Source organism: Gouania willdenowi, chromosome 6, assembly GCF_900634775.1.
Source record: "Gouania willdenowi chromosome 6, fGouWil2.1, whole genome shotgun sequence".
Taxonomy (NCBI): Eukaryota; Metazoa; Chordata; class Actinopteri; order Blenniiformes; family Gobiesocidae; genus Gouania; species Gouania willdenowi.
This window is the reverse complement of record NC_041049.1, coordinates 67,821,049-67,837,183: the sequence shown is the minus strand read 5'-3', so window position 1 is coordinate 67,837,183 and position 16,135 is coordinate 67,821,049. Positions and strand designations below refer to the sequence as shown.

Genomic DNA, 16,135 nt, shown 5'->3' with positions numbered 1-16,135 from the left:
CTCAGCACTCATTAAAGATAACATTTGTAAGTAAATTGTTTCAGGGGAAAAAAAACGCTCAATTAAACCCAGAGCAGCTTTGAGTTTAACATTTTTAAAAACTTGAAAATGTTAACCATAAAATTAAGGGACCTGCTTAAAAGATCTTTTTACATCGTGAAGTCATCTCTGATGGTCTTAAAACTAAATAATGAGCTCATTTTTAAAATGTGAGTAGCAAGTACAGATGTTTAAAAAAGTAAGGAGTAGAAGTAAAAAGTCGGCAAAAAAAGAAATACTTAAGTAAAGAAAAAACTACTTAAGTACAGTAACAAAGTATTTCTACTTTGTTACTTGTCACCTCTAATTTCTAGCAATGTGATTGTAATAATTTGCTTGGCCCGTGTGAGGGAATAGCTGTACCTGCACTAGTTGTGGCAGGTAGTCGGTCAGCTCATCGTCACTGCTCGTCTCTATCCAGCTCACAGCCACACTCCTCACTTCAGTATCTGCAAACCTGCTCAGACAAACATGACAGTGATGAGCGACACATACACTCAACACATGCAGTTAGTGAGAGCCACAGGGCTTACTTTGAATCCAGCAGTTCCAGCGCAGTGACAGGGGGCAGAGCCGGCCAGTGGTGCAGCAGGGAGTGGATGTGAGCCATGCTGGCCCAGTCCCAGCTGGGAGCACTGGCCAACACCTTAGGAAGGCTGCTGGGGTGGTCCCTACGACAGTGGAGGCGATGGTCCCAGAGGAGCTGGTGGTCCGCCCGCTTTAGCCTGAAGAGGTGGAAAAGAACATTTTGTAAACCATGATGAAAGAGACATTTATACACAGTGTCCATGTTCAAATAATTAGTGTCATCTTTTACCAAAGGAAATATCTCTTTCAGCATTTGGTAAAGTTTCAACACTTCCATATAAACTTAAAGGAAGTGAAGGGATTTCCAATTTATTAAAGAGGAATAAGGAGTTTACTTGGCATTGTCTTCATTGATAGTTTAAACAGATGATGAACGTACCCGATGGAAACAATTCAGCACCACCACCACCACAACAACAACAACAACAACAACAACATCAAACCTTTATCAAAAAAAGAAGTGGAGAACTTCAGGGCAGCTGGTTGCCACAAAGATAGAAGTTTGGCATTTTTGTGGAAACTTGTGCAGGAACTGGATGTAAATATGAATCCACCGATTTGTAAAACTCCCCAAAATTTAACAAAACTTGGCTTCAAAAACTACCTTCATATAATCATCATCCCATCTCACATCACTTTAAAAAACCACTGAATGTCTCCTCATGAACAGAAGTATCGGCACCCCTGGAATTTTTCTAGAAATTACAGCATTTCTCTCAGTAATAGTTGTAATTACAACAGTTTTTTGTATACACGTGTTTGTTTCCTTTATGTTCATTGAAAAAAACACAAAAAAGTAGAAGAAAAAAAGCCAAATTGTACATAATTTTACACAAAATACTTTAATAAAACTGGCTGAGTAATTTTATTTTGAAGCATGTGATTTCATTTTGTGTAACATTATGTAAATTTTAACATTTTTTTCTGCTTTTTTGTGTTTTATCAATGCACAAAGAAAATACACACGAGTATACCAAAAACATCTGTAATTACAACTATTTCTGGGTGAAATGCTGTAATTTCTAAAAAAAATTCCAGGGGTGCCAATATTTTCGTCCATGACTGTACAATAGGCTTTAGACTGATCTGATCGGCTAATATAGGATCGGCCGATATTTTGAATCTTATACAATTAATGTGATCGGCTGTAATGTCTTAATTTGCCGATCCGATCAATGACGTGATGTTCCCATTCCATTGCATCTTCCCCAGTCGACTGGCTCTGAAAGCGGGGGCAGCGTCTGCAGTTAGCCTGTATGTGTGTGTGTGTGCGCGCACGTGCTTGTTTTGTTTATTCACCATGTTAAAAGGCAGAGCCTTGCGCTCTCATTTACTTTCGCTTTCATACTTCTGTCCGTCTAGGGTGGTGGTGGACACAGAAGCGCGTGTGTGTGTGTGTGTGTGTGCAAGTGTTGCACCTCCGATGTGCACCTGTGAAAACGGACTATAAGCAACAGTGGGTTTTGCAATGCCACAGTCAAGAAATTAGCAAATGCTGATGGAGGCTTCACGTAGTTTCAGTGTGGTCAGCCTCCGCAGCTTAATCTCCAACTCTCTTGTAGTCGACACAGCTGCTGTTCAGGGACTAAATTATTATTATTATTATTTTTTTGCAATGAAATAAATTAATTTATTGTATTGCTTAATTGTCACCATCACCAGCCTTCCCTAAGGAAGGGTAAGAAACATTTTATTATAGGGGGGATATAAAAAGGGAGAGCAGTGTTACACCTCGGTGGAGGGGGAGGGGAGCAGGGAGGAGAGACTCAATGCAGGAAATAGAAAGGGTGGGGAAGAATAGATTATTTTACAGTGAGAGTGAGATGTGAAGTTGTAGTAGAACATATTGTGCTTATTATGTTGTGTAATGAGCCAGTATGGTGACAAGTGTGAAGCTTAGCTATAATGGTGGTGGCTGTGGACAGAGGGAAGGAGTGAGTGGTAATACCTAAAGCTGGTACTTGGGATCAACGTGTCTAAAGTTAAGCCCAGTACAAGTTTTATCCCACATCCCAAGGCATGCCAGTGCATCGTAGACCAGTATATGTGTAAAAACCGCTACTGCAAACCCAAGAGCTGCCCCGGGCCCGCAGATGCAGCCAGGCTGGCAGAAAAAGTGGGGGCCAAGGAGCCCCAGGCCACCCCCCCAGTTCAGGGACTAAATTAAATGATTTAGCTCACATTTATACTTGGTCTGCATCGCGTTTTTAAAAGCGTGCAATGTTATGTTCAGGTCCTGCATGGAAATAACCAACTCTACCACTCCCTCACAGGCACAAGAATGCATTTAGATTCCGAAACTCGTTACAAAAAAAAAAAAAAAACAACCTGAATGCATATGATCAGATCGGTGATCGTTTTTTTAAACCCAAATATCCTGATCGTGTAAAGCCTACTGTACATGACATTCCAGCCCGTCACTGCATGCAGTATGTCAGTGCAGGGTTGACATGCTACAGGCTGTAGTACATGTCAACCCCCCCTCCCCCTCCCAGTCTGCAGAGGCTGAGAGGATGAATGGACAGGACAGGACAGAAAGCAGGCGCTAAGAGCCCAGAGAGAGGATGCTCTGTGCTAAAGAGTCGGCTGGGTCTCATGGATGTTGGCAGCGTGCAGAGGGGATTTGGCTGGCAGCAGGCAGACAAGAGCATTTAGTGAGGCTGGAAGCAGCTGGAGGAAAAGAAGCTGAGACACGAGAGGCCAGAGGCATCTTTTAAAATTGCTTCTTAAATCTAAAGTCCTCAAATTTGGGCGGCCGGCCTAAGAGGAAGCAACAAGTGAAAATACAGGAGGGGATGAACCATCAGAAGGCAGATGTAGCACATCAGGGTTGTCAAACACATTTTACTTCAGGGGCCACACACAATGTAGTTGAATTCCAAGTGGTCCCAAGTGGAAAAATACAGATTTTTGGGGGTAAAAGAACAAATAAAACATTTTTGTACTCATGGTTGTAATTTTGAGTAAAAAATGTCAAGAATTCAGTTGGAAGCAATAAGTCATACATATTAGTAACTCCCTGATCTGGTACTTAAGAAGTTCAAGAATTTGTGGACAATTTTTGTGTCAAAATTTGTATTGTTATTCGAGGGATTATTTGGGACAAATTGCAGGATTTTATTTATTTATTTTTTTAAAATGCAGTTTGCAATTAAAAAGGATAGGTAACTATGAGCAGAGACAAACCACAAGTTCCCATTTATTTTGGGGAGTGTCGATCATTTTTCTAAAATTGGAGGGACTGAGATACTTGGTACTTTATGGAGATCATTTAACTACTATTATGCTTTGTAAAAGGAATCAACTCTGTACAATCAGTGCTTGGCTATAAGGTTATTCACACTTTTTGACTTTCGCTTGCCTGTACTTTTAATTTGTAGCACATTTGGGTCTAATGTCCTGCTAAAAAAACAGAAATAAGAAGGTTTTTGTACCCAAAGTTGGAGGCTCGGCTGCAGATTCTCTCCAGCTTGCGTCTGAGATCTGGATCCAGCTCCTCCGGTGGGTGTGGCTCTGGACTGGGTTCATCCTGGGGTGCAACGTATAACACGTCCACGGCTGAGCGTGGAAAGTCCACCTGATGGCAACACAAAAAAGAATATTCTTTCATCTATTATTGTATTAAAATTTTAAAAAGGCAGAATACATAAATATATTCAGGGTAAATCCAAGAAACTTTAGAAAGGACTGATTTAAAGTTGTATAAATAGTTTTAAGAATGAAACCTAATTGAAACACTACTAATATCAGTATTAGAAATGCACAGAAAATTGCAAAAAATAATAAATCACAATTTAAAGTTCTAGATTGTATCTTAGATTAGCTATTCTCAACTGGTGGGTCAGGATCCAAAAGTGGGTCGTAGACGTGTACTGGGTGGGTCGTAGACAGCTGGTCAAAAATATATAAATACCTAATGTCTCTCATGTTGGTATGGTCTTTTATTTTGAAAGAAAAGTTTCAATTGACAGGCATGCTGTGAAATGCAAGTTGCACAGGAAAATATATAGATTTATGTTTTTAAAGTTTATAAATATGTGTGTGTGTGTTTTCAACAACTATTTTTGAAAAACCAAACGTGGCTTGTTGATTTTTTTTTTAAAAAGTGGGTCGCGATTTAATGACCGTGGGAAAATGTGGGTCCAGGGTGAAACCAGTCTTAGATGTTACTATTATAAGGTGTAATTCGGCGTCGAGACGGACACCTATTAATAAAATGCAATTTTACTTCATGACAAATAAATAGTGAAATCAGCTTATTTTTACTGGGGCTGAATACATAGTGTAAACCACCTTAAACTGAAGCGACCCTTGCAGTATAACCAACCTGAAGGATGATTCTTTCAGTGGGCGTCCTCTTACGGCTGCCTGTGGAACCAGCAGTGGTACCCTGTGCAGATGTCCACAGACACAGCAGCCTGCTCCCCCCGGCAAGTACCCTGCATAGCACACAACAATATCTGCTTTACTTTTCATTGGCCTTTGATACCAAGTAAGATGTCAATTTTATGTATTTTACTGCATTCCTTGACTCATGTTTTATGCCTTTTCATTATTTTGTATTTCTAATGCAGTTTTTTTTATCTCATGTGACCTGTTATGTATTTTATTTTCGTCTGTACAGCACTTTGGTCAGCTGTGGTTGTTTTAAAGTGCTTAACAAATAAAGTTGGATTGGATTACTTTTACTGAGGCAAAGATGCAAAAGTCTGTGGCTATTTAATACAAACCTTAACTTAAGCACTTTAAATGTAACTCTTTTATTCATGCACTTTGTATTGTTGATTGACTGATTCTATTGTATTTATGTACTTTAAGCCTCGTGAATAATGTTTGCTTTGTGACCTGCCAAGGGACAACAGATGCAAATGAGTGTTTTTGCTAAATCTGGCACATTTATAATATGCAATTTTTTTTTTACATTTGCTCATCAATGTGCACTGTCCCTCTCAAATAAACGTAAAGAAAAAGAAATGAGTCAACCAATAATGAGAAATATTTGCTGTTGAGTTGATATCGATATGTTGTCTTTGTAGAAGAGAACTAGAATGCGGAAATCTGTGCCTACACCAGGGTTGGGGTCAATTACAATTATAATTGCGTAATTGATAATCAATTACAATTATGGCGTAATCATGACTGTAATTTTAAAAATCTGTCGCTGTCGTAATCGGAATTAAATTGTAATTGAGTTTAAATAACTGATATAGTAATTGTATGCCATGAAAATTCTATAAAAAACCAAAAATATTAAAACCTATATTTTCATTGATTAGGAAGATGAACAAGGTAATAGATAGGAAAGAAATTATGAATTTTGGTAACACTTTAGTTTAGGGAACAACTATTAACCATTAATTAGTTTCTTATTAGCATGCAAATTAGTAATATATTGACACTTAGTCATTATTAAGTACTTATTGATGCCTTATTATACAACCAGTACACATAAAGAGTTTTTCCTGAATAACCTCAGAATTATTACTTATTAGGAGTAAGTAAGGATGTAGCTGGATATGAATTATGAGCTCAACATGCTCGGGTTAGGGTTAAAGTTAACCCTAATCCTAAACCTAATCCTAACCCTGTTTGGACTGAGACTGCCATTAAGTATATAATGAGGCATTAATAAGAATAAGGCATTAATAAGTACTCGATGTCTAATTAAGAGACAATATGTTATTAATGCTAATAAGCAACTAATTAATGGTTAATAGGTGTTCCCTAAACTAAAGTGATATCAGAATTTTACAGCTGATTTAGGACCTGAGATGCTAACAGAAAGTTAACACAAGAGAAAGGTTAACTATCATTAGGTTATTTATTTCAGGCTTAGTAATTGTGATTAATTGTAATTGAACTTAAGCAATTGAGAACGTAATTGTAATTGACTTTCTGAGGATAAAAAATAATTGTAATTTAATTCTAGTTGGAAAAATGCTAGTAACTGTAATTGTAATTGAACATGGGTAATTGAAAACATAATTGTAACCAAAAAATATAATTGACTGCAACCCTGGTCGACACTAAACACATTAGAAACTTCTTCTCCTCACCGTCTGAAGTCAAAGAGCGGCATGGACACTTTGCCCAGCAGCTCTGGACCTTTCCTCTGTTTGTTGGAATCTGGAGAACCGCTGGCGTTCTGGTTCAGGACCCCGAACAGAGTGAGGCCCAGGACGGACTCCAGAGGGAGCACAGCCACAGCGATGGGAAAGCTGATCCTTGGAGAGCAGAAAGCAAAGTTAAGGAATATTACAAACAGTCAATGTGTTGCACGATGTGAGGAATGAAAGGAAAACACGTACAATTCGTCCAATTTGATGTGGTAGAAGAAGCTTTTGTACGTGCCGACTCTCTTGGACTGGACGGGTTTGAACAGGTTCTTCCCGTTGTGTGTGAGGGAACACATGAGGAAGTACTTCTCGTAGCTGAAACCACAACAACAGTACAACAAAATAATGACTGTGTGTTTATGACTGTGCGTGGACCAAAGGGTTTGGGCCGAGATCCACAGTTCATTACATCTAAAACCACGAGAACCAATAATAATATACAGTCATAATTATGTATTCACTTCTTTCATAAGGCATATGTGTATTAGGGCTGCATGTTTATGGCCAAAACGATAATCACAATTATTAATCCTGTTGTAAAAAATCTGTATTTTTTTGTGCACTACTTTTAAAAAAAATATATGAACAGTTTACAGCGCAAAATTAAACTTTAAATAAAAATTATACCAAAAAAAAAGAATATAACCCAAGAATTTAAAAAGTACCAAGGGTTAACTGAATAAATACACTATTTAAGAGTGTTTTCATGAAATGCAATTCATTGGAAACAAATACAGCTCACAGGTCTCATCAATCCACCAAATTATCCAAATCTGGCGCTGACCAATGGTTAAAGAGTGCCTGATTTGATATGCAGCAGAGCCCACATTTTAACTGTAAATATTGCCGACAATCAGGTTAATTTATTAATGGCAACCAAAATCCTGATAAAGATTCAAATTTGATTAAGCAGCAAAAAGGAATAAAGCATTTATTGCTTAACAATATTTAAAAGCACTGAAAATGTGAATGGAATTGTTCTCTCACTACTACTCCATCCACTTTGACTCACTGCCATCTGTGTTGGCGTGTTCGCCGCTAGTTGAAGGGCTTCAATATGTTGGCAATCCTGTGGCATCCACTGAGGCTCCAGATGGAGGGCACGCAACAACAAACCACAACAATGCCTCACACTCAAAGGCTTCAAACAAGCAGCATTAGCGTAACATCACATAACGGCAGACGTTTAAACCCTCTAATCAGTTTAGAGATATTCTAAACTTTCTGTAGCCTTGTGGGATGTGTACAGCGAGGTAATTTTGGAGGCCCGTCAGAAGGACTGTCACTAGAACGACGCTTATAATAGCAGCTGGAGGAGAATTACCTTGGAAGGAGAGCGGAGAAGCATTATGAAGTCAACTCTGAAAAGCACATTAATCCATCTGTCAGGATGTTTCACATTTTTAAGCAATGACTGATTTTAAATACTGACCCTAAACTGAACATTTATATAATATAACAAAGCTAAATGTAATCAATCAATCAATCAGGGTTGGGGTCAATTACAATTGTAATCGGCTAATTGATAATGAATTACAATTATTGCATAATTATAAGTGCAATTTTAAAAATCTGTTGCTGCTGTAATCATAATTGTAAATATCTGTATATTTTGTATTATATTTGTAAATATCCATCATATTTGTATATATTTATTATTAATCTTACTTTATTTTTTACTACTGTAATGTGTGTGTATCTAATCCTTATGTTTAACAGTCTTTTACTTAATTATACACTTATTTAATATTTATTCTTTCTTTCATCTTTGTTAAACATTTTATTCTTTTATTTGTGATTTTTCTGAAGTGGCTGTAACATAAACAATTTCCCCCTGGGATTAATAAAGGAATTCTGATTGTGAAATGTAATTGAGTTCAGATAACTTTGACTTTGTAATGAAAATTCTATAAAAACTGTCAATTACAATTTAATTAAATGCAAAATTGCGGAATAATTACAGTTCTATTTCTTACACAGACTTAGTAAATCATTAAAATATGTTTCATATCAACTTTTCCCACTACCTGTCACTTCTCTTCAGGATCATTTTACCATTTTATTTATTATCTTTTCTAAATCTAGGGGTTTACTGACAAACAAAAGGCTCAGACTCCCAAACCAAAAATATTAATACCAATATTTTCATGGATAAGGAACAATATAGATGATATATAATATTTTTTAGTGTATTTTACAGCTTATTTAAGACATGGGTCTGACTGACCCGTTATCAGTAGAGATGCTAACAGAAAGCTAACACAACAGTAAGGTTAAGTTCTATGTTGTTATTTATTAAAAGCTCAATAATTGTAATTTAATTAAGAACGTAATTTAAATTGACTTTCAGGGGAAAAAATGCCTTTCATGTTTATCATAATTAAGTTGTAATTGAACATGAATAATGAAAGATGTCATTGAAAAGTCTAATTGATCCCAACCCTTCCGTGCTTTAAATAATATTTCATGTTTTTAAAGCATTTTCAGACCATGGGGGCTGAAAATGGAACATCTGTCTTGATCCAGACGCACAGAGGAAATAAAGCCAGGATGAAACTCGACAACTGGAAAAATAAAAAACAGGGAGCATCGCAAGAGCCGTTCACTGCTGTACAAGAAATCAAAACTTTCTGCATAACTCGACCAGCATGAGACGCCCTGTAATAAGGCAGAGTCGCAATAATCCACAGATCAAGGTCCATTTATGCGCTCGTTATTATTTGCATGAATTAGCGCTGCTAATTATAATGCAAGCTCATTAAAAACACAACAAAAGCAATCCTGAAATAATCTTTGCTGCCTTATTTTTTAATATTCAACCCTTTGATTTAAAGAAAGACAAACGTGCAGGGCAGGGTTTCTCAAATGAGGGTACGTGTAACCACAGGGGTACACGATGGCACTACAGGGGGTACTTGAGAGAGAGAGAGAGAGAGAGAGTAGAAAATTAACAAATAAAGTGTTAGTCTTGGTTCCCCCCCAGGCGCGAGATGACGGAAAATGATAAAAAAAAAAAAACTATAGAAATAAATCTATTCAAAAGCCACTAAATCAATGTTTTTCAACCTCGGGGTAGGGACCTCACGTGGGGTCGCCTGAAGTTTGAATGGGGTCGGCTATTTCTGAATAATTAAAATAGATTTTTTTAATTTTTTAATTATTATTTATTTATTTTTTTTTAATTAAAACAACACACAATCGTAAACAACTGTATTTCTATACTTTCACTTTGTGAAATATAAATTTAGTTCAACTAAAATGCAGCAAAAAAAAAATCTGAGCTCAAACATGATCGAAAAACTATTTCTAGAAAAAAAAGTGTCTTTGATGTCACCAGAAATTCTTGATATCAAAATGGGGTCACGATCCAAACAACAGTTTGGGAACCACTGCAATAAATACTGTTTCTTTCCACTTATTTACACAATGAGATTCTTTAAAATGTGTGTTATCACTCATTCAGTCCATCATTATGCTCTGTTGTTGTTTTTAAATAGTTTTCTAAGCAAAATGTTGTAGTCGGACAACAGGGGGTACTTGGATTCAGAAATAAGAGAAAGGGGGTACTTGAGCCTAAAAAGTTTGAGAACCACTGGTGTAGAGGACAGAGGAAAACTTCATTAAGTAACAATTATAGTACATTTTGGCTGTTTTCATGCAGAACTGCCTTATTCCTAGAGCCATTTACACATCCAACGGTAGAACAAAGTCACACTAGAACCTTCTACAGAGCTGTCTTACCTGCTGACCCAGTTGGCCGGGATGCCGTGCAAGGCAAACAGAGTGAACTGAAGGTGGTCCGTGGCCCCTGAAGCCTCTTTGCTGCCCGTCGCCTCCACACTTTGGCCCTCTGCATCCTGGGGATGGTGAATGGAGCTGAAGGAGGGGGCTGGTGAACAGAACGAGCGCAGGTACAGCTTTGCTAGGTCGTAGACCGCCTGCGTCAACAAGGCCATGCTTTCCTCCACAGGATTGTGGACTTCTGATCAGAAAAGAATCACCAATAAGCAACTTTATCCTCAATCTGTAACAGTCTCTAAGCAGTCTGCAAGTAGGATACCGTTAATTTAATCTTTGTGCATTTCGTGAATATGATGGGTAGTCATAACTCAAGCCCAAACAATGTGTTACACAGTTAATGATTTTAAAATGATGAATTCAAGCCACCATGACCTACTTTAAAACTTCACGCTACAAACTAAGGGCTCTATTCTCCCATGCGCGTAAGTCAGAAAAGCCGTGTTTTTGGCTGTGTGCTATTCTCCCCCTTTTACTTATATATAAATTATATACATTATATTGCACTAGAAATATGGACTTAGTTACATTTGAAGCCACATGAACTCGTTAATTAAAACTGTGACAGACACAGACTTCTGTCCACGTTGGTCACAGTGATTCAACTATTTTCATAATATGTCCAACATAAAGTCACAGTTTGATCCACTACAGAGTGAAACAAGCTGTCATATGTAGATGAGGATAAAACACAAACTGTTCCCACACATTTTAATGAGGCTCAGCTCAGGTTGCTTTAAACTATTGATATTTAATACTGCGTATTATGGAAGTTAATAGTTCTGTTTCACTGCAAACTTCCCTCTGTATTAAAGCAGGACGCTCTGCTGCCGCGTTATTTCCTCGTATCTCCAGCATCTAACTCAGTCACGCTTTACAGCGATGATGATGATGATGATGAAGACAATGATGCTGATGAAGCTCTGATCAAAGAGAGAGATTTTAACTGTGACTCAGTCACACTGCAATAATAATCTGATCAATGATGTGATCAAATCAACCTGTTATATTGTTTATCAACAAAGGTGTTTAAAAATAAAAGTGAACTTTATCATTTTCACGGAGTTCAATGACATTTACAAGCGTGAAAACTCCATGTTCCGTGACTTCTAGACAGCCTCCTTTCTTTCAGGCTGCCTTCATTCACACATGCGTGTCAATACTTCATATTCTGACTGTAACATCTTCTTTACTTTGATGCATCTACCAAATAAGTGCAGCAAAAGGCACAACTTTAACTATTTTTGGCTTATTTCCAGTGAAAAATAAGCAAAACTTCAAGAATAAGATAAAGGAAAGGTTTGTTCAATTATTGGTCTTTTTATTAGTGTGACCAACAGAAACACTAATCTTAGATTCACACACTGGAGCAGCAGTGTCCCATTTATGGAGCCATTAAAGCCTCTGTTGTCTCTAAAACACAAATGTGGTTAAATTAAATCTTGAAATCGCATGAAATAAAACAAACAGCATAATGATGGGTAATGATTGCTGCTATAGTTGAAGCAGTAATGCTACAAACACTATGGGTGACCAGCAGCAGAACTACTAACTACTAAAAATGCACCAGATGTTTTAATGTTGTGAATTCAAAATGACTTTTTGACTGGTATCTTATGGGTATCCAAAAATGTAGGCACGTATTTGAAAGGTTAATAATATGAATAGAGCATCCTGAAGTGTGGAAATATTCAAAGTGCAGAAAACAAACAAAGTAAAGAAGGCAGCCATAAAGCATTGATCCAGTGATGTCCCATTAATGATTAACCCTCCTGTCATCGTAAAAAAAAACTAAAAAATGTCAACGCAGCTTCAGAGTCAGCAAAAATCTCCCCTGATCGACGGCATTTTATACGTCGATCAGGATGTATACGTCGATCAGCATATCCCCAGGATGCAACAGCATCCTGGGGATATGCTATTGTATTATTTAACGTCCTCAAATTTTAAATAATGCACGAGTGTGAGGTGTGGATATTTCAATGAAATAATACTGAGACTGGCTATTGAAACAGTACTGACTGTGAAGCACTTTGTGACATTTCTGCTCTTGAAAAGTGCTATACAAATAAACTTTTACTTACTTAGTAGAAGGTCAGCGTTGACTGACTCCTCTAGTTAAAAACATGCAGTATTTGGCCCTCCCTTACATACCTTTTTATTAGTCTCACCCATGGGGAGATGTAAAAAAAGACGTATTACGTAATCTATTGAAAATCATTTCATAAAGGTTTAAGTAAAAATGATCTGGAAAAGATGTTGCACTACATTGGGTTAGAATGGTTTGAGAACCACAGGTTGAAGAGTGTAGGACATGTCTATTTAAAAATTCAAGCATTAACTCTAGCTTACCAGTTGAAGACTGACCAGACAATCTGGAGCCCATCTGCAAAACAAAACCATTATACATTCTTATATCATATCATAAACACACAGTACTAATCAACCCATTTGGCAGATACATTTAGAAACCGTGTCACGGGCCTACCTTTGGAGAGTGTGTCCTGGGTAAGTTAACAGAGTGTTTGAGTCTTTTGACTGCCTCCGTAATGGCCTGGGTCTCCACCTCATCCAGAGCACAGCACAGGTTCTTCACCGTCTGCACCACCCGCTCCACCGTCTTATACTGGGTGCTCTGCAGACAATCACAAACCACATACATATTGTACATATCTGCAAATGTAAAAAGGAATCAGATGGTTTTCTATAAATGTTGAGTGAAACTTTAACTTGGATTCAGAAATGAAAAGAAAGGTGGTTCTTAATCCAAAACCACTGCTTTGGAGGATACAGTTTGGCCAACAGGAAGGAGGTAAATAAGACAGAAAAGACCCTCAGTCCCTCTAAATTCAATAAAACATCATGATAGTTGCAGGGGCTCAAAATATTTGTGCCTATATCACATGAATGCAATTATAAAGTGAAAACTGTTGATTATTTAATAACTTATTGGAAGTGTTTTACATGCTGTTATTATAATCTGTGTCAGTAGTTCCCAATGTTTTTTGTCCCGTGTACCCCTTTGCATTTTTGTCACATCATGTGTACCCCAGTTTTGCCTTAAATTATAATTGACAATTTTTACAGAATTTTCATGGCAATTACAATAACAAAGTCAATTATCTGAACTCACAATTTAATTACGATTATGACCGCAACAGATTTATTAGAGGAAAAAGCACCCCTAACACATCCCTTTGTCTCGAACATTGGTTCCCTAAGGCTTAATCTACAAATGCAAAATAATGAGTGGAATTTAAAGTAGAATTTATTTATTTTTTAAAAATACAATGCAACTTTTATGTGATTACTTTAATAGTAAGTAAATACAGTCTCCTTTGTAAAATGTAGCTAATTATTGTCTCCTATTGTCAAAAGTGTAATAAAATGGCCTCTACAGCATAAAATAATGCTGTTGCAATAAATTACAAAAAAATGCAGTATCTTATTGAGCAATACTGTTAGTTTGTGGTCAATTTGTCCAAAAAATAGCCTGACAAGGAACATTTCCCGATTATTTTTAAAATTGATTAAATCATTCCGAGAACCCCCTGCAATGTGCTCCTGTACCTCTGTTTGGGAACCACTGATCTATGTAAAGGTGCAAACTATAAAGTAAGAGTGAAGTTTTACTCTTAGCTTATTCATCAAGCATGTTTTTGGGTTTTTTTTAAAACACATTATTTGAAAATGGTATGGACCAGATATAGCTAATCACCAAGGATCAAGGCAACTATAGATAAAGTAGTGGGTTGGATAGATCAGACAGAGCGCTAAAGAGGGAACATTAACAAATGGATGTTAAAAGTTGGACTCAAAAGGTCTGACTTTATGTGAGCTGCTAGAACTCTCTCCCAAAACAGTGACCTTGCTCTCCTCTGAACAAAGTGGCTCCTTCAGATTTCAAAATAAAGCACCCACTAAATGTGTCACCACTTAGCACACCTTTTACAATCAGGTGTGTTGAGGTGTACAGAAACTCCATGTACCTCATTTTGAAGACAGATATTGACTTGATTGTGATAGCCCTCCAAATAGTCAGCCAGGCCTTGTCTGTAAAAGAACACATAAAATGTTTGGACCTTGGTTGAAGACATAACTTTAAAAGTTCAGAACATTCTACACAGAAAATGTTTTATTAAAGTGAAAAGACTTTTTTCTTTTTTACTTATACCTGGTGACATTTTCCTTAAAAGGCCTCTCCACCTCCCTCAGATGCTTCTCCAAGTCTATTCGAGAGTTGTCATCTTCCTCCTAAAAGACGACAACACTCGATAAATGTCGGCCAAAAATCATCCCTTAAATGACAATAGCTGTGCAAATCAAAGTGACAAAGCAGATTTTCCATAAATCTTGTCTTGTGCCCGTTCTCAGAAACAACTTACACTCCGTGCCAAGTCTCTTCTCATCGTTGAATAGGAGAGAAGTTGTAAAGTGATCTCATTCTCCCACTTCCTGCAGTTCTGGACGTACTCATGGCTGCCAAGGCTGTGTTTACTGCGGTACAGGGTGACAGACAAAAAATGCATACCCAGTTAAAAATATGACCTAATGATGTTAAAAATGTTTGCATAGACTGAGAGTTTATTCATACACCCTATTGATGTCTTTCTAAAATACTATCAGTACCACCAGAAGAGAATATGCTAAAACAGTATACTATATTTTATCTTGCATTGATATACTGTAGTTGTCTGAATAGTTACCAACATTGATCATTTCAAAATGTTCCTGTTTTGAATGTTTCTTTAATAAATTGCATTATATATATTGCATATGGATAATATAAATACAACAAATGTCTTTATTTAAAACCCTTGTTATTTTTATTACGGTACTCAAAATTCAACAGAAACAAAGCAACATTTTGGCAACTAGAAAGCTGTCCACGTGTACGGGGTTAACAGTTTACGTGCAAACATTCTTGGCAAATATAACCTATTTTTGGCTGCTTTCCAGAAACGCATACCTTAGGGTCTCTTTGCTTTTACAATCAATGCTGACAAAGCAAAGACACGACAAATGAAAGCAACTAATAGACATAATATGATGGTTTTATAGTGTCGACTCCATCAGTAATTATTTAAATTTAAAAATTGCCAACTTTAGAAAAGCTTTAGAAAACGATCATATCTGATTATGTAACAACACATAAGTAATGAAACTAACATGATGCTGTGGTACAATATAGTATATAAATTGTGCAATATATTTACAGTGTATCCCAGAGGTTCCCAACATTTTTTGGGTCGTAAACCCATTTGGATATCGCGAATGTCCAGCGACCCCCGAGACAATTTTTCCCCCTAGAATTACTTTTTGATTATGTTTATTAAAGTGTGTTACAATTAAAGAGTCACCAGAATTAGGACACAAAGTGCACCACCGCAGATATTTTTATACTGCATTTTATTTTAACTAGATTCATATTTGAGAAAGCTGAAGTAGGGGTGTCCTGATCCGAAATTGATATCGGATATCGGTCCGATATCAGCCAGAAAACGAATATTGGATTTTAGACTGCATCTAAATTCTATGATAAGTTTTTGTTGTTTTTGTCCACGCCCTCAGTTGATCCCACCTTATAATGACAG

The 16,135-nt window shown here is 37.0% G+C and overlaps 1 protein-coding gene across 2 annotated transcripts in view; it reads right to left on the bottom strand.

Annotated features, from left to right (window-relative positions):
- pik3c2a (phosphatidylinositol-4-phosphate 3-kinase, catalytic subunit type 2 alpha) overlaps positions 1-16,135 on the bottom strand; it is a 62,279-nt gene that overhangs the window by 15,131 nt on the left and 31,013 nt on the right. Inside the window, exons 6-17 of one of the 2 annotated variants that reach the window (XM_028449135.1) lie at positions 14,927-15,038; positions 14,716-14,795; positions 14,531-14,594; positions 13,030-13,176; positions 12,894-12,927; positions 10,485-10,725; positions 6,936-7,058; positions 6,684-6,851; positions 4,955-5,066; positions 4,062-4,204; positions 573-764; positions 403-496 (exon numbers count right to left, since the gene is read on the bottom strand). In XM_028449135.1, the coding sequence (XP_028304936.1) occupies positions 403-496; positions 573-764; positions 4,062-4,204; positions 4,955-5,066; positions 6,684-6,851; positions 6,936-7,058; positions 10,485-10,725; positions 12,894-12,927; positions 13,030-13,176; positions 14,531-14,594; positions 14,716-14,795; positions 14,927-15,038 (1,510 nt within the window). The remainder of the gene's footprint in view (positions 1-402; positions 497-572; positions 765-4,061; positions 4,205-4,954; positions 5,067-6,683; positions 6,852-6,935; positions 7,059-10,484; positions 10,726-12,893; positions 12,928-13,029; positions 13,177-14,530; positions 14,595-14,715; positions 14,796-14,926; positions 15,039-16,135) is intronic. The other variant, XM_028449136.1, reaches the window with a different exon arrangement.